The sequence below is a fragment of the Colletes latitarsis genome, chromosome 11 (genome assembly GCF_051014445.1).
Source record: "Colletes latitarsis isolate SP2378_abdomen chromosome 11, iyColLati1, whole genome shotgun sequence".
NCBI lineage: Eukaryota > Metazoa > Arthropoda > Insecta > Hymenoptera > Colletidae > Colletes > Colletes latitarsis.
This window is the reverse complement of record NC_135144.1, coordinates 17708307-17733546: the sequence shown is the minus strand read 5'-3', so window position 1 is coordinate 17733546 and position 25240 is coordinate 17708307. Positions and strand designations below refer to the sequence as shown.

General features: G+C 39.3%; 2 protein-coding genes across 6 annotated transcripts in view; one reads left to right on the top strand and one right to left on the bottom strand.

The window, feature by feature from the left end:
- Positions 1–302: 302 nt before the first annotated feature.
- Positions 303–25231, bottom strand: LOC143348346 (uncharacterized). The gene is made up of 32 exons (XM_076778435.1): positions 24763–25231; positions 18246–18684; positions 17238–17348; positions 17019–17153; positions 16567–16771; positions 14703–14925; positions 13486–14142; positions 12897–13402; positions 12539–12820; positions 12232–12461; positions 11640–12154; positions 11311–11541; positions 10907–11244; positions 10523–10768; positions 10128–10430; positions 9886–10023; positions 7265–7419; positions 7074–7184; positions 6303–6678; positions 5580–5711; positions 5211–5402; positions 4743–5051; positions 4058–4594; positions 3620–3925; positions 3283–3492; positions 2698–3196; positions 2391–2621; positions 2083–2319; positions 1707–1969; positions 1204–1643; positions 609–738; positions 303–529 (listed from the first exon to the last, which is right to left on the bottom strand). Exons 2-32 carry the CDS (start codon positions 18317–18319, stop codon positions 317–319), a joined length of 8535 nt encoding a protein of 2844 aa, XP_076634550.1. The 5' UTR covers positions 18320–18684; positions 24763–25231; the 3' UTR covers positions 303–316.
- The window catches only part of LOC143347624 (uncharacterized), a 36631-nt gene continuing 19198 nt past the window's right edge, over positions 7808–25240 (top strand). For 3 of the 5 annotated variants that reach the window (XM_076776980.1, XM_076776978.1, XM_076776976.1), the window contains exon 1: positions 7808–8265. The gene's annotated coding sequence lies outside the window, so the exon portion shown is untranslated. The remainder of the gene's footprint in view (positions 8266–25240) is intronic. The other 2 variants (XM_076776982.1, XM_076776981.1) reach the window with 1 other exon arrangement.

Genomic DNA, 25240 nt, shown 5'->3' with positions numbered 1-25240 from the left:
GATTCGCAATTGATGTTAGTAATGTTACTTTCGATCAGAAAAGCGTGGGATCTAGGTTCAGAGAGTGAATAATTTTTTCATTTTCGTCGAGCATACATTTGTATCGATACTTTCAATTTAAAATAAATATAACGAATCTAAAGTTCTTTTATTGTTAGTCGAAGAACCGATATTACCGTTGTTTTCTTTCTTAGTCTAGCATTTTTATACCCAAACATGATTATTATTTTTTTTTTTAAATACATTTTCCGCGTGTTGAAAAACAAAATTTCGAATTCGTAGAAAATTTTACAGGTTTGATCTAGCGGTGAACGTGTCAAAGAGAACTCTGTACGATATCTGTCGCGTCCGTTTCGGTGGAGGACTGTCTGGACAAGTCGAGGCTTTGTTGTTCAGTATTCTTTGCTGAAAAAGCCTTTTCTGCCTGCTCGTAAAGAGTCTGTGCCATTTCCACTCCCGTGTTTTCCACCATCTGCGAGAAAATCCCCTTGGGTCTGTCGCGCAGCAATGTGTAAGGACAACCGAACTCCTGTCGTAAATAAATGACATATCGTGGTTGAACCCTATAAACTGATTGGAAGTAAATTCGCGATAGCAAAGAAACATACCACGATGCGTCCAGTATCCATTACTATGATCCTGTCGCTGTCGATGATAGTGTTTAAACGATGAGCAATAGTGATGACAGTGCAGTTCGCGAATCTCGTGCGTATCGTTCTCTGAATCAAGGCGTCCGTACTGGAACAAAGAAACGCATATTATTATTTACTCTGAATAAGATGAAACCCATAAATTTACATATTGAGACTGTAAAGTATTGTTAGATGCTATTGTGGGGTCTTGCGAAAGAGGTGAGGAGCGTATACATACATACAAACGGAAGGTCGGTTGAGCGCTTGCGAGAGGAACGATATCCATATCGGATGGACCGCACACTGTTAATTTACAGAAGGAAATACTACAGAAAGTGTTAGATAAGTAATTTCTAATATTTCCAATATAATTCAGCAGTTTCCAATTGACTAAAAATAGAATGTTTATAGCTGCGTGGGAGACTGCACAAGAAGATTGCGTAATTACACAGATAAGGAGATCAAGCACCGTCGACCTTAACCATCGCATATATTATCAAGAACATTCTGCTGAGTAACATTCAAGCACGAAACCGGTAATTATTTGGGAGAAAAATGAGATAAGAATTACTGGGAGTCGATATTTGCTGTGGCTTCGTCCAGAACGAGGATCCGGTTGTTCCTCAGGATCGCCCTGGCCAAGCATATCAATTGTCTCTGACCGATGCTCAGGTTGCTACCGCTGTACATGACCTTCTGATCCAGAACGAGATCGTTCAGCTCTACCTGGCGAAGGCCGTCCCACAGCAGCATGTCATTGTAGTTGTTCAACGGGTCCAGATTGTAACGCAGAGACTCGGAGAAGAGAAACGGTTGCTGAGGGATGATCGATATCCGCGAGCGTAGCTCGTGCAGACCCAGCGTGCTGGTGTTCGTTCCATCGATCGAGATCTCGCCCTCCAACCCCTCGTCGAACAAACGAAAGAGCGCCGATATCAGAGACGATTTGCCCGCCCCGGTTCTGCCTACCACGCCGACCTTCCATCCTGCCTCTATCGTCACGTTCAGATTCTGTGGAAGAAGAGCAAACGTAGCTGTACAGTTCGAATGAATACAAAAATAATGAAAAAATACCTTCAAAACAGGAGGCTCGTCTCTCTCGTACTTCATGCTGACGTTTTTCAGGCTCACGCGACCGTGTTGCGGCCAATCGGATGGCGGAGGATTATCGCTCTCCCACGATCCTTCGCTGGGCAGCCGGGTGTACTGCATGATTCTCTCCACTGACGTTATCTGCGACACCATCTCGCCGCTTTGCCTCACCCCGTGTTGCAGAGTACCAATTATGATTAACGACTGCGATATAGCAAGTCCAACGTACCCTCCAAGCGTGTTACCTACGAACGGTAGCGTTTTGTTAACGTCAATACGTTCATTGCGGGATGGAAGAATGTGTTTTTTAAAGCGATCTATCGTATAAAGGTATACCATTGGCTCTAGTCTAGTTTACCTGTATCCAGTAGGATAAAAGAGAAACAGATGCACGCGACGAAGAAGCAGGCAATTATGTCCAAGTACAAACCAAACGTAACGTGTGTGACTATCGTCATGTACCATGCACCGGTGTGCACATTTTGCAGAAGGTCGAATTGCTTCTGCAACATCTTCGCAATTTCGGGGCCGCTTGTTCTGATGGTCGTCAAGCCACTCAGCGTAGCGTTTATGTGCGAGAATACAGGACTCTTTGCTAAAATTTTATTTGACAAAGACGTCACTTTCCACATGTATATTTAATTTGCATAACGACTGTCTACTTGCCTACGCCCTCGAGACGCTTGACACTCTGCGCCGTTCTCAGATACAATAATCCCATGAAGTAGAACAGGACAGCCAGGATTACTAGTGGAATGATCATCCAGTGATTCATGATCATCACCATAATGAAGACGCCTATGATTACGAGGAATATTTGAACCGCTTCCAACATTGCTCTTGGTAGTTGTTCGTCCATAGCTCCCACGTCCTTTGAGAATCTGTTCAAAATCCTACCTGTATAGACAAACCCTATCTGTATAGTAAACTCAGTAATATGGCAATTCTGTTTTCAGCTTGCAAGAATGTTTACCGGAAGGATTGCTATGGAAGAAGGACAACGTCGTCTGCAACACGTTTGAAAACATCTTGTTGTGAAGATTTTGGTTGGCGATCGTGCAGACCTTCATAAAGAAGATGTTCCTTGCGAATACGGTCACGATACAGGAAAGCATACAAAATGCGTAGATGTATATGGCGTCGGAAGTAGTTAAGAGGCCATATTTGTCAAATGAGACGATGTTCGATAAGAACGTGTCGTTGAACATGTAACTGTATTCATAGGTCAGAGTTTGCGAACCGTTTGTTACGGATCTCCTCACGACTTCTAGGTTCGTCCAATACGAGACCCAGTAATCATTGCCACTGGTGGCTGCTTGGGACATAATGAACACGAGTACCAACGCGAACAACGCGAAATAAGAACCGCCGTGGTGGAAATATTCTGCGTACACTTTGGAGAGGCGACCGGTTGCTATCGTCTCCGCCTCTTCGTCTCGCGAGGATGTGCTGTCTTCGTAATTGTAGGATGCCTGAAAACAATTGTCTCTTTATTGTAGTGTTGGGCAAACATTGTTTCGTTCGTTCGTCGAATTATTCGTTATTCGTAAACTGTTACCATACTACTGGCATTAGACCTTATCGAAAGTCTGCCGCGACAGCTTTTTCTGCTGAGTCTCCTATCCGCGAAGAGCTGGACATTCGACGGATCTATGATCTCGCTTTGTTTTCTAGCTTCCGTTGTCGTTTTAATAAGGTCGATCAAGTCTGCGAAATCACTGTTTGAGTTGGTTAGTTCGTCGTAGGATCCTTGCATTTTCACGTAGCCCTTTAAAAAGATGATCCTGATTGGAAGTTTATACAACAAATTGCAATTGGCCACGATTATTACTTCCGAAGCGTAAATTCTAAAGCCGTAGTCGCACTTTTAACCAAACAATTATCAAAACTCTTACTCGATCCAACATCACGATCATGTCAGCCTGTTTGACGAACTGTAACTGGTGGGTGACCAAGATTCTCGTCTTTCCGTGAAGAAACTCCCGAATGCATTTGTCGAAAAGGTGTTTAGCCACGCGCGCGTCCACGGCGCTCAGGGGGTCGTCCAACAAATAAATATCGGCCTGCCTATACACAGCCCTCGCCAGATTCACTCGAGCCTTTTGTCCCCCGGACAAAGACGATCCACTTTCGCCCACGTTGCTCATGTCGCCGTAAGGCAGTTGTTGGAAGTCCTTCGTCAAGGCACACGCTTTCGTCACCTGGAATATGTATCGGTTCTTTCGTTATCCTTTTTCTGTATTCTGGTATTCTGGTTAAAGGTCATCCTTCTTAATTCATATCTGATAAATTGTATTCAATGATAACGTTGAACGAAACCGGGAAAAACTTACAGCGACGTATCTGTTTCTGTTATACGGTTGACCAAAGAGGATGTTCTCCCTGACGGTCCCAGAGAACAGCCACGGTTCCTGGCTAGCGTAAGAGATCTTCAAATTTGGATTGTCCGTGATGTATCCTTGTTTATTCGACCGAACATTCTCGGACATATTAGACCGTAGCGTCAATCGTCCAGCCCCTACCGGAAGTTCTTTTAAAAGAAGATAAAGAATGGACGACTTGCCTGAACCCACTGTACCCACAAGCGTGCACAATTCCCCGCTACGAACGTGCATCGACACGTGGCACAAAGTTGGCGGCAATTGTACGGGGATCCAATTCGCGGACACGCGTTCCAGTTCCACGGAAACTGGTATGCTTTGCTCGTTCTCGTTGGGAGTCGTATTCGACCAACCGTTCGTCATCTTGATGGTCTCCACCTTTTGCTGCTCTTTCTCCTTCTTTCGTTTCTTGAATAACAGGGAGCCGTTCGCGTGAACTGGAACCGACGGCCATTCCTTTTCCGACTGCTCCTCCAGCAATAGAAATTGCTGAAAGAAAACTGGAATTGGAGGTAATGGTATTTGCTAGCCTAACCAACGAAGGTCCTATTAGAGGCTGTTCATGAACTATATATAACTTAGAAAATTGTTTCAGGGATCCGCGACTGATCGTTGCAATAAGTTTTCAAGCATTAACCTGTATTCTTCTGAGGGACACCATGACCTCTGCGGAAACTATAAGGGCCTGTGGGCAGAAATATGCTATCACTAGTTGAAGCATCTCATAGTACGTTGCTAACATGAACGTCGTATCTGGTTTCAGTTTGTTCCCCATCAACACGTACGACAGAAGGGTGAAGAAGAGGACAGCACGATTAGAGAACACCACGAAGGACAAGTAGGTGGCTCGAACGTACGACCATATACGTATTTTCGCGATCTCGGAAGCTCGTATGTTGGCCAGGATCGCCGCGAATGGTTTCTCCCAAACGTACATTTTGATCACCTTTAATTATTAGAAATAATTATTTTTCTAATACATTTAATCCGCACGCGTAACAGTTCAAGTTAAAATTTTACAAATTGTCAAGTCGAAACTAATTTTGAGTTAAATAGTTTAAAAAGAGAGAATATTCATTATTTTACGTTTATAATTCGTTTCTACCTGTATACCGGCTACAAGCTCGTTCATTAGCTGCACCCTCCTGTCCGTCAGTCTAGCGATCATCCCACGCAGCTTACGGCTAACCCGAACAGTGACTGTATGGACCGGAATTGTCATTACGAGGAGGGCCCCGATACCAACGATGGTCGAAATTCCGATTCTATGCCACATTATTATGGCAATGATGATAATCTGTAAAACATATCTTGACGATTTGGAAAATGTTTTCAATATCGATGCATTTATCGTAGAGACGGTTACAAATCGTGTCCGTGTACAACTCGGTCACAAAGCTTCTACCAAAATGTCATTTCTCTTGATTTTAGTACAAATAGACGTAAATATAGATAGGATAGAAATGAACATTACTTGGAAGGGTGCGATCCAAACGAAGTTCAGATAGTAGCATAGCTCTTCAAATCTGCTCATGTCGTTGCTGAGGAAATTCACGACCTGGCCGGATGTGGTTTGAGTTAAGGATCCTCTGCTGAGTCGTAGTATCTGTAATCAAAACAAATTATAACTATACATAGTCTAACATAGTCTAACTAGACATGCTTAAAAAGACTACGATGTCGATAATAGTTAAGCGTCAACAAAGTAAGCGCTGGGTTTTATAAATTTTCATTATCAAATAAAGTTATGTGACTTCGTTGAATATGCAATAGCATTCTACCACAATCGTCGCTTTACGTCGACGTTTCAGGGACTGTCGAAAACGTTTAGCGATTCTTGGGGTATCGCTAATGTTGTCAGACACGGGAAGGAAAGGTCTCCCGATAGAGACTTCGTCAACTCAATATTAGAATAAGCCATCTTGATAACACGATATATGCTATTTTCAATATCAGGATGGCTCGTTCTACTGCATTATTCACTTCTGGCAGGGGGAAAAAGGCTAACTGTGTTTTAGTACTGAAAAATGATATTAACACGTTGCAAATACATCGACCTTCGAGCGATCACGTAAACATTTTCAATTTGAAAAATATATTAAGCTTATTATTGAAAATAATGGAAATGTAAAACGCGACGAAAGTTTTGTCGCATAATGTATTTAGAAATTCATACGTTCGAATCGAGCGTACGTACTTTACTGTATACGAGGGAGGAACAAGCGATTCGTAGCCTCATGCCTACTTGCTGCGCCATTAGGTCAGCATGATGCATTATGAACACGATCAGCATTATGCAGATCAATAGGCAACCAGCGTAAATTAGAGCCTCCGTTTTGGTAGTCGTGTTCGTAACATTGTCGACTTTGAAGTAACCGATGATCCATGATTGAAGAATCGGTTGCAGAACGGCCAATACCGCGTATTGTATAAACGTTAACAAACCAACGCGAAAATATTCTGCCCAAAAAGTGCGCAGTATAGCTAGCTCCAACCTGGGAGTATTTTTGCTCGTCGGCTTCTTATCGGCGTCTTTCGCTCGATCTAATTTCCGCAACTCGATTAGCCACGATCTACAAAGAAACAGACCATTAACATTTTTTTATTTTTAGTTTATTTCACGTTTTCAGTATCGACCCAATTTTTTCTGTTAGATTTATCCTCGCCCATTATTCAACGACGTATTTGTTTTTTTTTTTATATGATCATATGGTGATTAAAAAAAATTGTATTTTATATTAAGTTACTGTAACGACAATTTTTAAAATTAAATTTTGTGTGGATCTCGCCCTTATTTAAGTGGGCGTTGTTCGTTTCACAAGATTACATAACATTTGAGCGGCCATTGTTTCTAATATTCGGATTCGGATTCCTAATAAATCTTGTATATCCTCGCCTTACTATGCATAAATTTATAATTAAATCTGTACCCGTCATTTCATCATCTTTATTTTACGCCAATACTTACTGTGTTAGCCGTTCGCCGAGTTTGCCAGATTCATCCGTCTTCAGTGGATGATAGAGATCGGTTAGGGTCAAATTTTTACGAGCACCTTTTCGAAACAGTTCTTTCGTCCATCTAGGATACGATAAAAGTAAAAAAAAAATTGGTAATAATTTAACTAAAAGAAAAAATAACGAAACGAGAATGAAAAGTACCCGAAAAATAAACGGCTTATTGGATTCGCGGTTTCACGAGGATTCTTTTTCATGTACACGTTTTTCGATTCCATTCTCGTGATCAGAAAACTACGATCGGTTGCATCGAAAATGAGAAATATTTCGTTGACGTGCCACCTTAAAAGGTTCCCGTTCTACTAGTGTCTATGTTATACTTTTCATATGTACTTATTCCTACTGATAAATACTGCATAATGAACATCCAGAAATAAAGTTCACCTTGAAACGTAGTTAAAATGTCGGTGCAATTACATGCACAAATCAATTAATTTTAATTCGTAGCGAATCAAATTGTACGATCAACAATAAATTGTGTATACAGTATTTATGAAAGCTGTAAAATGTAATTTGAATACGGGTGATTTAAGCCCTAGCGCTTAAGGTAATATCTTGAGCGTATTTGAAATATGCGGCAAACACGGATCAGCTGTAATACGGCTGCGCGGTCTATGGCCAATCAATGCTCGTCTCTCGGAGCGCGCACAGACTTGTCGAGCCGTACGTGACGTCGGTGAAATCTATAATGTTTAGTTCAATTGCGGTCGTCGTGGTGAGAGGATTTGTCGCAGAGATAGCAATAATTCTAATTTAGATAAACCATTTCGTGTAACGAATAAAAGATAAAGCGCTTCTGATCCGTTTATGTGTTCGATAAATGTGACGGTCGAATTATGTTTCGCGTTGAATGAATAAAAAGTTATCTATACAACCGTATAATCGATTAATAACATTTCTAACACATCGTTAGACAGAATTTCTATTAGTTACCTATTATTCCAATAGAATTCTGAGATTGCTTCTCGGAGTAAATCAACCGAACATTTCATACAAATTACGTTGAAATAATTGAAATTTTGTTACGTGTATGTGTGCTGTTAGTTAGACGCCGTACAGTGAAATGATTTCATACAGTGTGATAAGACGTGGAATCGAACTTTGAAAATCGGAGTGAAGAACTTATCCAGCAAACGTCCAAATTGGTGAGTAACAATTTCGTAAAAAGAACATACATAGTTATTCGTTTTTTTATTTTCCGTAGACACGATCGTATTGATAATAATAAGAGTGTATATAAAAATATTGTTTTATTTACAATTTAACATTATACATATACGTATACAATAAAAAATGTAACAACAGTATAATCTCCGGAGATGAATTTATGTTGAACACTAGCTTGCTGTTTTACCGACGGTCTTTTCGATACACGCCTTATTTTATCGTTTGATCGCTTCAACCACAGTAAAGTACATAGAAAATAATTGACTTTCTACATTACATTTTATATTTATATTATAAAATATATTAGAATACAATTTAAATAATTACAGTACATTTCATTTAATACGTTGTGGTCGGATAAGTACTGTTCTAAATAGTTTCAAAATCGTAGAAAACATTTGAGAATGCCAAACGTTTGTTGCACAATCGATCGCACATTTCGTATCTGTTTAACAGTCGAAGATGTACATTTCGAACGCATTCTATAAATAAACTGTGTCGTTATACATACATACTTTGGTCTTATCTATTTCAATACTTTCTTCGATTTTGGATTCTTCCAAGGTTATCCTCGACAAACTTCGTGCAAAAATGTTTCTTTCATATTTTTAGATTTCACGTAAAAATTATTAAGGAAAGTTTCGTTACTTTTCCTCGTACTACTTACTACGGGTATGCGACTACTCGACATTTCGGGTTTGATTTTCCACTTATTCTTTCGTATTTCTAAACGTTTTCGTATTGCATCTAAGCGAAATTAAATTTTGATCTATCGAAAATTCAAGTAATACAGCAACATTCTAATCAGGTGTTTCATAAAACTGAACACAGCCATAACTCCTGAACGGTAGAAAATAAAACAGAATTTCATTAGGAAAACTTGAACGATATGCGTTTATCTCGAAAGTGAAAATATTTCGATTATTTCAAGATCGTGTCTATTTTTTTTTTTTTTTGAATGCACGCCACCGCTACTTATCATTTAGCAACCGTTTCAAGGCCCATCTAGGGAAATCCTGTACAATATAGATCATTTTTTGCGTATAGTACCATTAACATTGCACCTTTATCACTTTGTACAATACTACCGGGTGTAAAAAAAAAGCTATTTATCGCGGCTGATTTCATCTACGAAAGTTGCAATAAATATTCGTTTATGGTATTTATTTGCGCCTATCTATGGGAACTCGAACTTATAGTAATATATTTTACAAAAATCTACTACTTTCATTTGGCATCTTACTGGCATGCATTTGTTCGAGTTGTTGAAATTCATTAAAACGTGTATCTAAAATTCCCAGAGTTCGCAAACTTGGTAAAGACTGGAGTAGAAAAATATATAAGTACTCGTTTGGAAGCCTTCCAGCTTCGTGCCGTTCGACGGCGACATTAACAATTACACGAAGTACTAAAATGATACGCTCGAACAAAGATAAAAAAAAAAAAAAAAATGATTCTTCGAATGTGCTCGGAACTGACGATAATACTTGATTACAATTGAAATTTGTATAAATGTTCACACTACTTGTTAAGCATCGATACTCAAGTAGAAACAGAAACGTACGGTCGACAAAAATAAATGTTTCGCGCGGCGATCATCGTTCGCCGTGTTTGGCAGTGTAAGATTGTTTTGCTACTTTAACTAATTGGTCGTACATAGAACGATCGGTTTCCTGTACTAACATTGTGAATTGGCTATGAGAGTTTTGGAGCAATATATGTGGATGATCGTACTCCTGTAACGAAAAATATAAATATAATTGTTATTTAGTTTTGTCTCATATCAATAGAAAGGTTCGTTCTAATAAAGTATTCTCGTTAAACGAAAAATATAACTCACCGCCATGCGACCTTTATCCATAACTAAAACTTTATCGCTGTCCATGATGGTGTTCAGCCGATGAGCAACAGTAAGTACGGTGCATTTATCGAACTTTTTCCTTATCGTGTGTTGAATCAAAGCATCCGTGTGTGGATCAACGTTCGCGGTTGCCTCGTCGAGCATGAGTATTCGATTGTTTCGTAAGATGGCCCTTGCCAAGCAGACCAATTGCCTTTGGCCAACGCTGTAATTACTGCCTCTATCCAACACACGACTTTCCAGTCCTGTACCGGCAGTACTGACGGCATCCTTCAACTCGACCTGTACATTTAGTTTCAATCTCTTTTAGTTCTGAAACTCTTTTCCACACGCATTAAATACACACGAAATGGGTATCTCTACAATAAACCAACCTCTTCGAGCGCTTCCCATAAAGCTTTATCAGAGAATTCATTGAAGGGATCCAAATTACGTCTCAATGTACCAGAGAATAAAACTGGATCCTGTGGAATGATTGATATACTGCGTCGCAGATCTTCCAGGCAAATAGTTCCTGTATCTATGTCGTCGATCTCGATCGATCCCTCGACCTTGGCTAATCTGAATAAGGCAGATATCAAGGACGATTTCCCAGCGCCTGTTCTACCTACGATACCAACCTGCAGACACATTTTATAGGCGTATAGTATCTTTCAATATTTCCACTTTTTTTTCTATCGTCAAATGATCGTAATAGGATGAACAATCGTGCGTAGCGTAAGAGATAATCTTGACAGAAATAAAAAAAAGAGACCAACTTTTTCACCCGAACGAATTACGAGATTCAGATTCTTCAATACTGGAGGCTCGTCGTCGACGTATCGCATGTAAACGTTCTTGAATCTGAGCAGTCCGTTTGTAGGCCAGTTCTTCGGCGCGTTAGCGGCAAGTGCGACCGCTTGTTTCTCAGTTTTCTTCGCAAACTTCCCTTTGTCGCGTAGATTCGGTTCCGGCGCTATTTGCGTGTATTCCAACACACGTTCCACAGACATCATTTGATTCGCCACTTCAGCATTCTGTCGCATTCCCCATTGAATCATACCGGTCATGGCCATCACCTGAGTGATAGCTAAACCCACCTCGCCTCCAGAGAATGCTGCAAAAAAGTCTCGTTAACGAATTACGATTACCTTTGGATCAAAGAAATATCGAGATTCGTCACCTTGCTCCAGTACAAGGAAACTGAACGTGACCAACGATGTGAACAGAAAGCAAAAGATGTCCAAACAAAATCCAAACGCAGTGCTTGCTACCACGTACATATAAATGGTGGAGGTGTGGACGTCTTGCAGTTTGTCAAATTCTTGCTTCAGTATGTCCTGTGCACAGTAAGCTCTGATGGTAGCCAGTCCATTCAGTGTGGCATTCAAATGAGTAAACACAGGGGAACGAGCTGTTTGGAAGAAAATTTCCTTATTACTGAACAGCACATCTTGTCAAGTGGTGCTGCCAAGGTTTTATAAACCTTGTATTAACGTTAATTGTACTTACTGATTCCATCCATCCGTTTGATGTTCTTGCTGGTTTTAAGGAAGACTTTACGTATCCAGTAAAAAACAGTACCCAAGAACGCTATGGGAATTAGGAAAAGGGGATTGACCATGCAAGATACTGCCAACGATCCGAACATCATCAAGCATATTTGGCTAGCGTCCAATATGGCTTTTGGTAACAATTCATCGATCGCTCCCATATCTTTGGAAAATCGATTAAGGATTCGTCCGCTGGGATTTGTATCGAAGAACCTCATGCCTGTTCTGATGAGAGCACTGAACGCCATGTCGTGCAACTTTTGACTGCATAATATGCACACTTTGTAAAATATGAAAGATCTGCTGATGCCGATAAAGAATATCCCGAGTACTATGGCCGTGTAAATGTACATGTAACCGTACATCGACGACACGTCTGAAGCAGTATCTATCATTGAATCGTTGGTAGCATTGTCGGTAGCATTCAGAGCATTTTCCATAAGGGAATAATGACGTGCTTCTTCTGCGTTCACCCTGAAAATACATATCGAGTTCGTAACAATCGTAGTATCGATAGGACAATGGCTGGTACGATGTCTAAAAATACGTACAAGACAGGTACGAAGTAGTCATTGAGACTGACGGTGCATTGCGTAGCTAGATACAGCAAAAAGACCGTAATGGTAAGACATAGATTGGCACCAGTTCGAAAGTACTTTATGAAGATCGATCCCTTCACCTTTCCACGGGATGTTCCTTCTAGGCCATCTTTTACTTTCTCGGGATCTTCGTCTTCCTCTTCGTCGTCTGTTCCCCCGCTACTGGCTTCCGGTGTTCGACTCTATCAAATTTTAAATTATCGAAAATAAAGCTTTACGTACATCTATTTGTGAGAATGCAAAACGCCAAGAATCTTACTCTGGTACTCGACGATGAGAATTGTCTCCTCATGACGCTTTTCTCCAAAGAAGAATCGTCGTTTGTTTCGGTCTCTGCAGCCAGCAGACGATGATACTCTGGCCGTTGATCCAACAACTCTGAATAATTAGCAAGCACTGTTACTTTTCCTTGTTCGATGAGTATAATGGAATCGACGCTTTTCACGTATTGCAGCTGATGAGTAGCCAAGATTCTGGTCTTGCCAGCCAAGTACCGTTGCATGCATTCTTCAAACAGGTGCTTGCTGACGTGAGTGTCCACCTAAAACGTCGTATGCATGGCCTCGAAATAAATTCGAACAGGAACAGAATTAAAAGCATCGTCGCGACATACTCACAGCACTCAGAGGATCGTCCAAAAGATAAATGTCTGCCTGCCTATAAAGGGACCTGGCCAAATTGATCCTAGCTTTTTGTCCACCCGACAGGGAGCTACCCCTTTCTCCGACGATTGTCTGATCACCCCGAGGAAACTGTTTAAAGTCTCGAACCAGGGAACACGCTTTGATGACCCTCTGATATCGTTGACGTTCGTAAGGCTGACCAAAAAGTATATTCTGTCTAACGGTGGATCCGAAGACCCAAGCTTCTTGCCCGGCGTAGCTCAGACTCCCGTTCACCTTAACCTGACCCTGTGGCACGTCTATTTCACCAAGAATCGCGGACAAGAAGGAACTCTTTCCAGCTCCCACCATTCCAATCACCGCGTACATTTTCCCTTTTTCGAGCTGCAAATTTACGTTCTCGAGAGTGTTCTCCGATTGACCTGGCTCCCACTTGGCCGATACGTTCCTCATCTTGACCGCATACGTCTCTTCGTTCGCCATTGAGGAACACTTTCTTTCTACAAGAAAAATAAAAGTAACACGCTAACAAAGGGTGATCACCCAAACACATATACTCTCTTTGTAAATGTTAAACGCTCACCCTCCATAAGATTAGCCGTATTCTTCAACAAATCGCTGGCGACGACCACTAGACCGTTGTGCCTCCTTTTCTCCGACGAGTCGTCGAGATTCTCATAGGAGTCTATCTCGTCGTCGATGTAGGGTAAATCGTGTCGCGACGATTTGTTGGCTGTTTGTTTACCGTCGCTGTTGATGCTGCCGTTAAGGCTGGCGGTCAACTTGTCCAACGTGAAACCTTTCTCCTGGAACTCCTCGTACATCAAAAAGTATTGTAACCTTCGAACAGCCACCATGCATTCGGCTATCTCTGCGAAACCACGTACGAACATTCCCGACATGGTCTGCGCCAATATGTTGAAGTAGGAGGAGAAAACGAAAACCGTATCGGCCGACAACTCGTTTCCAAACAATAGCATGCTGATTAGGGTACAGAAAAGTGCCATTCTCGTGGTGAACAGGTTAAACGTCATGTAAATGCCTCTGATGTACGAACTCTTGGTGACCACTTTCAACTCCAATTTCCGGGCCATCTCGATCAGAGCACAGAACGGTTTCTCCCACGCGTACATTTTAATTACCTGAACGCCAGATATGATCTCGTCCATCAGACGTACCCTTTCGTCGGTTTTAATGGCTGTCTGCAGCCTGAACTTGGAAGATAGTTTTCCGGTGTAGGCTGAAACACAATGAGTAACGGATAAGAGATTTTAGCAAATCAAAATTGCCTCTTCGCAGATCAAATACACTTGGCACGTTTAGACATTTCTTTAGCCTTTTCTGATCCCTGTGCTCTACCTCAAGTATTATTGTTGAACCAACATACAAGGGTATTCAGCTACCTCTAGAATCTCCCAATTTTTGTTCCAAAGATAGCCAAACACCCTGTGTAGAGGAACATATTAAAACATATGACTATCTATTCTTTAAATGATTTTGGAAGAGTCATATTTTATCATTAAGCAAGCATAAGAATATTTTTTACTCCATATTGAAGTAGTGAAGTCTCTGAATTAGGAACTGTAAAGCATATTTAGTCGAATATCTTGCAAACTATTGGGAATAGGTATGCATAAAACCGCGGTGGAAATAGTATTAAATAATGATAGTGTTATTAGAAACTTTCATATTAAAATTTGAACAATTGTCGAAGACATTCCTAGATACGGAAAACAGGCGTGGCAGTGTGTTAAACTGCCTGAGGGCTTTGTAACACGTTTGTCATTGGCTGAAACTCACACTGAACAGGGACGACGATAAACACAGCTGCAATGCCGATTAGGCCAGCGTATCCAGCCTCGGTGTAGAGAATGTAGGCTATGATCAACCCAGAGAGCGGGGCGGACCACATGTAGTGAATAAAAATGGAAACAAGATCGAACCTGTTAACATCATTAGCCACTAAATTTACTACTTTTCCCGGCGCCGTTTCGCCTAACGCCGTTTTACTAAGTCGCAGCGCCTAGATTACATACAAAGAAGAATTATAATAATAAAATTTCCCCTTTGTCGATAATAGGTATAGGTACCAAAGGCAAATTTTGATTCTTTATACAGTAATGCATGATTAACTTTTCTAAGATTTGGAACCCAAAACTAAAAGTTAGAGAATTGTTGCAACAGGGGTAATATTATAGTACATCGATACTCGGAACTTCAAGAAAATTTGCAATGATAAAGCAACAGTCATGCGACACATTTTACTTTCCATAGTTTTCACGTTTCCTTTCTAAAACTGGTACCAATGAATTTCTCGGTTTCTTCCAATTAAAATGAGACCAAACACGACATAAATCCGACTATTTTTATTTAACTTAATATCTGCATAGTAATGTTCCAACCCTAGAGAGATGATCATGTTAAAATTGGAATCGAAAGACCATGTATCAATTTCTGATACACATAAACAATTAACAGTGCCACAAAAATTACGAATCAATTATATACAGGGTGTTCGACCAACCCTGGGAAAAATTTTAATGGGAGATTCTAGAGGCCAAAATAAGACGAAAATCAAGAATACCAATTTGTTGATGAAAGCTTCGTTAAACAGTTATTAACATTTAAAGTTCCGACAGTACTGAATTTTTTTCTCGAAAATACGCAAGATTTCGGGGGTATGTCTATTCACCAAAAATGATTGTAATTGACCCCCGCAACCGAAAATAATTTTTTTAGAACGATTTGAAAAATTTTTTTTTCGTCGAAAAATTTAGGCACCTACCCCCTGCCGATTTTTCTTAAAAAGTCCTTTTTCATTTTTAGTAATTTTGTTTGACGCCCTACAGAAAAGTTGTCTAATACTTTTTTGTAGGTACCCATGAACTCTACTTCAGAAAAAAATTTCATTGAAATATATTCACAATTGTAAGAGTTATGGCCGTTTGAAAATTGGACCATTTTTATGGGGTTTTTCTCATTTTGCGGAGTCAAGGACCAACTTTTCGAATATTTTTGCGATTTGTACATATTCTCCATCAAAATACGCGCAGTTTGCTTTTTTAAACATCAAAATCGTCCAATCCGTTCAGAAGTTATGACGTTTTAAACATTCGCATGAAAATTCGGGCAGACATTTCTGGCCAGAAATTATATTTTCGGTAAGGAATTTTTTTCTTGAAAACGCGTAGGATTTCGGGGATATGTGTAATGACCAAAAATGATGGTAATCGACTCCTGCAATGGAAAATAATTTTTTTAGAACGATTTGGAAAATTTTTTTTAACCGAAAAATGTCAGCACCTTCTCGAATTTTTGTCTCGAAAGTAGGTAGGATTTCGGAGTGATGTCTATTCACCAAAAATGATTGTAATTGACCCCCGCAACCGAAAATAATTTTTCCAGGACGATTTGAAATTTTTTAATTTAATTGTTAATAACTGTTTAACGAAGCCTCGATCAACAAATTGGTATTCTTGATTTTCGTCTTATTTTGACCTCTAGTGGCCGAACACTCTGTATGTTATATTAGTTAAAAGGAATCTGATTTATGCGGTGTTTGGACTTGTTTTAATTAGAAGAATCCCCGAAGTGCACTGATATTAAAAGTTAAACGTGCATTACTGTAATCGTCACTGATACTCGATGACCTGCCATCTATTACCTTTCGATAAACAACGGAACAAGCGGCGACTCTGATTCTTGCGCCGATATGAAACGCACCGAAGATCGCTTGGTTAAACGTAATAACGTTTACAGCCGTTGCCAAACAGATCCCGCCCGCGTACAAGAGTGCAGTCTCGTACGATTCGGTGGCGTTCCTCTTGAAGTATCGCAAAAGTCCACCCAATAGTATCGGTGCCCCTAATCTACAACGCAAATTAGCACAATAGTGAAGAATATCACGCTGATATAAATTTACGTTATTTATCTTTTAGTCATCCGATAGATTTTGACGTGCTGATGAATAATTTATTTGTCGATAAATTTTTATTCGCGAAATACGGATAAAATTTTTATTCGTAAATTCAAGGATAAACGGTTTATCCATATAATAACGATATTCGTTATTTACACAAAAATGAGACTCCGTATTGGGCGAAAAAGCGTGCATACCGTAATATAAATTCGTTCAGTATTTGCAGGAGACCGAGTAAGAAGTATTCCCATAAGAAGGTGCGAAAAATGGCCTTCAACAGACTGGGCCGATATTTGCTCTTCTTCGACTTGTCTACTTCGATGTTCCATTGTCTAAAAATAAAACATTTTAAATGCTTGACGTTGCTTTTAGTGTTTTCGTTTCTTGAATGGTAACGTTTCGAATTTAATACCAACTTTTCTAGCCTATCTCCGAGAACGTTCGATCGGTCGGTCTTCAAGGGATCGTATAAATCGTCCGTTTGCAAAACTTTTTTGTAGCCTGTCCTGAACAAGCCTATCGTCCACCTGCGTGTTAAAGAGATAAAAAGAAATTTTCTCCCGTTACGTTTTTGCTTGAAGCGATAGCATCCAATTTAAAAATGCCTTCGAAAGAAGTATGATATCCAAAGATGACTGAAATCTAAATGTTGAAATGTATAAATAAATTAATGCTCGTTTATGAGACTGCAAATTTTCAGTCACCATTTGTTACAGAAAGATAACCGCACAGACGAGCTATACATTTTATTATATTATTTCATTATACAGTAATTTCATTTTCTGTCTCACTTTCTCTTGTGTTCATTTCTAAATCTGTCGGTAACGTTGCGAGAGACACGGAAATGGTAATGGGGCTCTAGAGCCTCAGAGAAACGGGCCGAAAAAATACATTAGCCGGAAGGTCTACTCCTATACCTCGTCTGCGATAACAGTTACATCACAGTAACAAATGCATCAACGTGAGCATTAACGAAATGTTATTTAACGGTTCACCTGTCTCTGGTAATTCTACCGACCGATGATAAAGCAGTTTTGCCGCGATTACTCGTAACGGTAGCGCCTAGTAACCTATATTTATTCTTTTAATTACGTGAATGCAAGTGGAAGCGTGTTTGAATGAATCTCTTCCCACGAAACGAATCTTCAACTCGACATCATTAAACAAGTATTTAAAAAGCAGAAACCGTTCTTTTGTATAAAACACAAAACGATTATTACAAGCGTCGAAAAATCGGCGTTCACAGTTCGTTAGATGAACGCTGACTATGGATGACAATAGTATCTTCGTATTATAGCGAATAGCCGTCGAACTATCTATCAAGTATCCTTAGCCTTAAAAGTTTCGAACCACTTCGAACAGCGTATCGCTATCGATAAAAGTTTGACTTGCTCGATCGGTAAGAAAGAGTCGAGAAAACTTACCACCACAACAAGACCGACACAAAGTTGGCCCTTTCTCGGGGGTTAGGGTTTGACTTGACGTTGCCCGATTCCATTTTCCACGGTGCGCTGCATTAACTCGCCTTTGAGCGGTTACAAGATCGGTACGACACTTTCGATCACAGAATCAGAAAACCGTTTAATCGGTCGTCCACAGTAATCACGTGCACTCGCGAGAAAACTAAGAAACGTGAACTATTCTTACGGTGTACATGGGACTTTATTTCACGCGTTAATTACCCTATCACTTGGAAATATACACCACGGCACAGATAAAGGATTAATCTCGATAGATATCACAGAATCTCCTTCGACGTTGGTCCCATCTAAACGTGGCTTTCCGATTCTGATACGGAGACCCTTTTGCTACTCCTCCTTAACGGCGTCGAGCAACAGAATAAGACTTGCATCGGCCCAGCACCTGTATTTAAAACAAAAATATCGTATCATGTTCGAAGTTAGTCTCGATTTCTCTTCTTTATCTCGTACAGTGCGTTGTCATTCCTCAAACAACGGCGTACTCATACAATCCTCCGACACCGTGTTACACATGTTTGTCGACGATAAGTTAAATTATTAACGCGATCAGACCTTTCCAGATTTGATATGTCTGCCTCGTATTAGATATTTCACAAGTTTTTAATATATGGCAGCGGGTCGCCGTGAATAATTTTTACGACCTTCAAAATCGCGTAGCCAAAGCGAGTGCATCGAGACCATGAAAATCAATAGATTCAGTTCGCAATAAAAAAAAAAAAATGCTTCGATAAGAGTTATCTACTTGAATTGCTAATGCACACTTTGCAAAGTACTGAATTATAATGAGATGGACGAAGATATTTATATATTCTGTTGTTTCCTTAAATACTATGCCTCTTGTCAAAAAATTAGCGAAACCAAGTTACATGATATTAACAAATTTTTTTTTTTAAATCGGAAACAAATAAACCCGTTTAAGGAAGTCATTTACACTGTAGCCGTAAAAAAAGAAACGTTGGGAGCGATTATTATTCAGTTCGATAAGAGGGGTACCTAAAAAATGAACGAATTTAAATATTAACTTTTGTAGTGTTTTTAAATATTAACTTTTAAGTGTTGACATTTTAAATATTCGTACGTAATACGTGCAATATAGTGACAAATATTACGTTCACGTTACTATCTTTACTTTCTTTAATACAAATTTTTCATCGCATTAGAATTTTTGGAATCAACAGCAGCAAATGGAAATGTTAAAATTACTATTCCTGATCGTGATCGCAACTGAACCAACAATTAGTATGTCAGCTTTAAAAGTGAAAATCATAAAAACACTTTTAATATTCCGTCACGAAGTCGTAAAAATATAAATTGTTACCCGTTCTAGAAAGTAAAAAAAAAAAAATAAAAAAAAAAGAAATACATAATCTGATCGAAATGAAAAACTTAATGGACTATAGATAGGAATTATTACATTTGCGGTTGATTATTCGATTTCGTAAGATTCCGTTTGCATAATCGTCGAGCGAAATTTTAATAAGCTTAGTTAAACAATTTGTCGCAACCATACGCTCCTTTATAATTCATCAGGAAACGTCTTTGGTTGTTCAAACACGCCCAATCAAAGAGATAAAAGGCAGTGCGTCCATAAAAGCGTGTTGATACGAGCTTACGCGGATAGTTCGCAACGCTATTAGAATACTTTGAATAACAATAACGATTACGGGTTCGTTGGAAACTTCATTATCGTTTCGATGGTGAACATCTAAAATTAACGTTTCGTGAACTTCGCAATAACACGATTTAATTTAAACACTTATCGTTTCTACAATACTGCGATTAATAATAAAGTTTATTGAAATATTGCGTTACAATAGTAATTAGAAAAATGTTCAGTAATATGTGAATATAGTCATACGATATTGTTAGACAAAGACAATTTTATTCGTAATTGTATCGGTATCATTAAAAATTATTTCTTCTATAGAGGGTGTTCGTTAAAAAGTTATTAACAATTAAATTCAAAAATTTCAAATCGTTCTGGAAAAATTATTTTCGGTTGCGGGGGTCAATTACAAGCATTTTTTGTCAAAAGACATACCCCCGAAATCCTACCCACTTTCTAGAAAAAAATTCGAGAAGGTGCTGAAATTTTTTGGTGAAATTAAAAAATTTTAAATCGTTCTGGAAAAAATATTTTCAGTTGCTGGGGTCAATTACAAACATTTTTGGTCAATAGACATACCCCCCAAATCCTACGCAGTTTCGAGAAAAAAATTCGAGTAGATATTGAAATTTTTTGGTGAAATTAAAAAATTTCAAATCGTTCTGGAAAAAATATTTTCAGTTGCAGGGGTCAATTGCAATCATTTTTGGTGAATAGACATACCCTCGAAATCTTGCGCATTTTCGAGAAAAAAATTCAGTACGGTCGGAACTTTAAACATTAGTAACTTTTTAACGAAGCCTCCATCAACAAATTGGTATTCTTGATTTTTGTCTTATTTTTGCCTCTAGAATCCACCATTAAAATTTTCCCTAGGGTTGGCCGAGCACCCTGTATATATTCTAATTCTAACTATATTTGATAGAGATCTGAGAAAAGCTGAATAGGTCCACAGGAAACTAGCAGCACGAGTTATTTTAAATATGCCATAACCTTGAAAAATTAATTCCTATCTAAAGTAGAGTAGTTGATAGCTACTAGTAGTAGGTTTGTTTTTTCGAGATTATGCGGAAAATTATATCGTCGGTTTTTTCCAACGGTTCTCATTTTCTGAAATTATGTAGCATCGTTGCATATTTCGAGCCCGTCTTCCGCGTTAATGTCGCGCAGAAACTGTCGGGCATCGATTTTAAATGATCGTTGCTTCATTTTTGGTTTATCATTTATTAATTATGTTTATGCATATCGTCGATGACGAAGATGAAACGTTGCTAGCAATCCTCCGTGACGCCCGTGATTCAGCAGTAACGCTCGTTGAGCAATTGCCTGCGTGCGTTCGTATCAACGTGAAAAAGAGAAAAGAAACAATAATCGAAAAGTCGTCGACGGCCGAGCAAACGGGAGAGAATCAACCAGTTCTAAAACGTTAATTCTTATCGCTGTGAATAAATCTTTTTGTATGCACTACCACGAATTGTACACGGAACGATGCTCGTCATTGGTTCATGGTACATACACAAGGTTGCCAAGTCGACAGAAACTACGGCTGTCACGATTATTCAGCTAGATTTCTATGAACTTTCCGTAAGAAGCAGGGTGTCATTAAACTTATGTAATCTCGCGTAGTACGTTTCGAACATTAATTTTGCGTCATATAGACGAAGAGAACGGTTACGAATGGAAACGGAAGGTACATATAGGGTGTTCCGTAGCATGCGGGGACCGTTATTTGACTTTATTTACCATCGTATGCGTTGTAAATTTGCTGATCAAAATTCGAATTTTGCCAAAAGAAAATATGAAGCATACTTTCGTAAGGATAGCTGTGCCAATAAGGAAAATGGTGGAATTTGGGGAGAAGCTAATCCTCGGTCAATAACCAAGCGACCCTTGTACCGACGAAAAGTTACCGCGTAGTTGTGGTTCCTTCGCTGACACTAGCTCCAATTCTTTTTTCGAAATGAAGATGCTGTGACCGTAACTTGTTACCGGTGAGTGTTACTTGTTCAAAGATTTCATCTTTCCTTTTACGTGAATTGCGTCGATTTTCAAGGTGGTGCGATATTTATTACACTCTTATCGGTTCTACAAAGCTTCTCGAAATTCGTCCGTTTCCACGGGCAAATAAAAGTGAGATAGCGGGATGAAGTTAAAAGTGAGGGTTATGTTTCAAGTTCACGTTCATTTAATTCAAACGTTTTAAAAAGAGAATTGAAAGAAAAAGGAGAAATATAAACTTGTAATATTGACGCACGACTGCTACCATAATGAAACAGAACCTTCAGCGAAATCTATCTGGTAATGTTGCGAGCAGTTTGTTTCCATTCGATACGAACGGATGTGTACGCAAACTGTCACAAAACAAATTGTGGCGAAAGTAAACGAACCATCATTCTCGAGTATTCTTCTAGTATTAACCAATTAATATGTACGAACACACGTATTACGTAGCAAAAACGACAGATATCGGATTACATCATTCGTGAATTCAGCGCGGAAGCATGTGCATCGGGTTTCTCGGTCGCTCACAGATACTTTACAGAATTTCTGATTTTTTTTCCGTTTCTATCCGCGTAGAACAAACGAATTACAAAACCAAGAAACATTAATTTCCTTATACAGGGTGTTCGGTCACCCCTAGGAAAAATTTTAATGGGAGATTCTAGAGGCCAAAATAAGACGAAAATCAAGAATACCAATTTGTTGATGGGGGCTTCGTTAAAAAGTTATTAACGTTCAAAGTTCCGTCCGTACTGAATTTTTTTCTAGGAACTGGGTAAGATTTCGAGGGTAGGTCTATTCACTCAAAATTATTATAATTGACCTCCGCAACCGAAAATAATTTTTCCAGAACGATTTGAAATTTTTTTTTTTCGTCGAAAAATTTAGGCAACCGAATTATATTTTCGGTAAGAAATTTTTTTCTCGAAAACGCGTAGGATTTCGGGGGTATGTGTAATGACCAGAAATTATTGTAATTGACCCCCGCAACCGAAACTAATTTTTTTAGAACGATTTGAAAAATTTCTTTTTCGCCAAAAAATCTCAACACCTACCCGATTTTTTTTCTCGTAAGTGGATAAGATTTCGAAGGTATGTGTATTCGCCAAAAATGATTGTAATTGACCCTCGCAACCGAAAATAATTTTTCCAGAACGATTTGAAATTTTTTAATTTAATTGTTAATAACTTTTTAACGATGCCTCCATCGACAAATTGGTATTCTTGATTTTCGTCTTATTTTGGCCTCTAAAATTTTTCCCAGGGGTGGCCGAACACCCTGTATTTCTAACCCTCGTTATTTATTAAAGAAATTTGTCGAAACCGTGTGCTTCGTTTAAGATTTTGCAATAAACTTCTTCGATGGATACTTTTCCATTTCGTAGTCTACGATTTTGGCTTTGACTCGCTGTGGACGCACCGCTGAATTTTGTAACTGTAAAACGAGCATTGGAACTGCCCAGCTTTATCGATCGGTTTAGAATAAAAATTTCCAGCAGAATCGGTCGGAAACTTTTCGGAACCGACCGTAGTCGTAATTATAAATATAGAGATCGGATGTACCTCAAACTTAGACGCGTGAAGGTTCTTTCGAAACGATTGAAGCGTTATGCAACGAGAAGTTAACCTGAAATCATCGAGCGATCGCTGCGAAGCCACAACAAGAAACGCACAAAGGGAATGAGCGACGACGCGATTATTCTTCGCGTGTCTCAACTGGCGTTTTCGATTCAGATTCTTCAACCGTCAGCCGTCTAAAAATACATTATTAAACGAGTTACTCTATTTAATTATTAACCATGGTCGCTATTCAACAGTCGTGAAACAGGTCTTCTAGTTGTGTAACGCAGCGTCCGGCTAATGGGTTTCCATCGAACAACGTTACGCGAAATTGTTATCGAGAGCAGATGCTGAGAAAGAGTCAATTGTTGACGACACGTGATTCATAACGGTTCAGCGTAATACATCAGTCCTTCTCAATTCTACTTGTCGCGTGCGAGAATAACAGTATAGTTAACAAGCAGTCTGGATACGCTCGAAATAATATACTGTTCGTTTCACGGATCAATTAACGAAGGCAAACATCTTATTCGAACAACAGATAACCAGTAAGACCAACGTATAACAATTTATTTATGAACAATTACATTTCCGTTTGTTGCACAATTGTATTATCGAAGTTATCATCCGAATAAGAATTTTGCTTGTTGGTTAGATAACACCAAGCAACAATATTTCGAGCAATGATTATACATCTACGATGATTCTTTGAAATCGTTCGTAGCTCAACGAAAATATTTCTCGTTACATAGCGATACTGTTATAGCTCGAGTTATATATTGAAATGTTTACATTTAACTTTGCCTCTTTCATACCTGCGTAGAGGCGGCCTCGATATCGTGAATTTGTCGAAAATTAATTACGCTATTTGAATATCATTGTCAAAAATAATAGACTGAAATGCTATTTTTAATTATACGATCTTGGTACTGAAAAATTAGGTCAACATGCTGCTAAACAGTATAGGTATTTAAGAATTTCGTAGAGAGCACGTGATAATCGTTTGATGACGCGTTATTTGTTGATTTTCTCGATTTGTTCGTTGCGTTTATTGGTACTGAATTTGTCTCGTCGGTGGGGCAAAATCCGATTGCACGTTTTCAAGCGTACAGTTATGAGCTGTTTGAACGATCGTTGTGTGCATTTCCAAAACGATATCTAATAGATATATTTTGAGCTCAAGGGGGTAAGCGTGCCGCGACGTAGCGAGCAGCATGCACAGTAGCCTCGACGTTAAACACGTAACGAACAGCTAACTCGAAACATTTTAACAGTAAACTGGTCAGTACTCACTTTCTGTGCTTCTGTGCAGTTTGTATACGAGAATGTGTGTCGCGTACGCGTGTCACATTCTGTAGCGGATAGAATTTACCGTCTTGCGACAAGAGAGGAACACGCGCGAAGAAACCGAACAACGCACGCGCGTTCAGTGCAAAGCCTGCACCACTACTGAATACCAGTTCTCGGCTTTCCTTGCTTGGCTCTTCGCTCTAGCGACGCACCAACACATTCTCGTTCTAACATTAATACGAACGATGTGCAGATATGTAGAATTGCATTTATTTCTTCGATATTGTCAATCGCAATTGTCGCTATTTTCCACTCTCCCGCGTATATTTGTTTACGATATCGCTGCGTTTTTCTTACGATTCTCCGCAACCGTAGACACCGACGACCGAGAATTTGTCGTTCGATAAAATGTTCCATTCGAGTGGCAATGTATTACCATTCACTTCGGTAAAATTGAAAATTTATAAAAAGCAGCAACGTG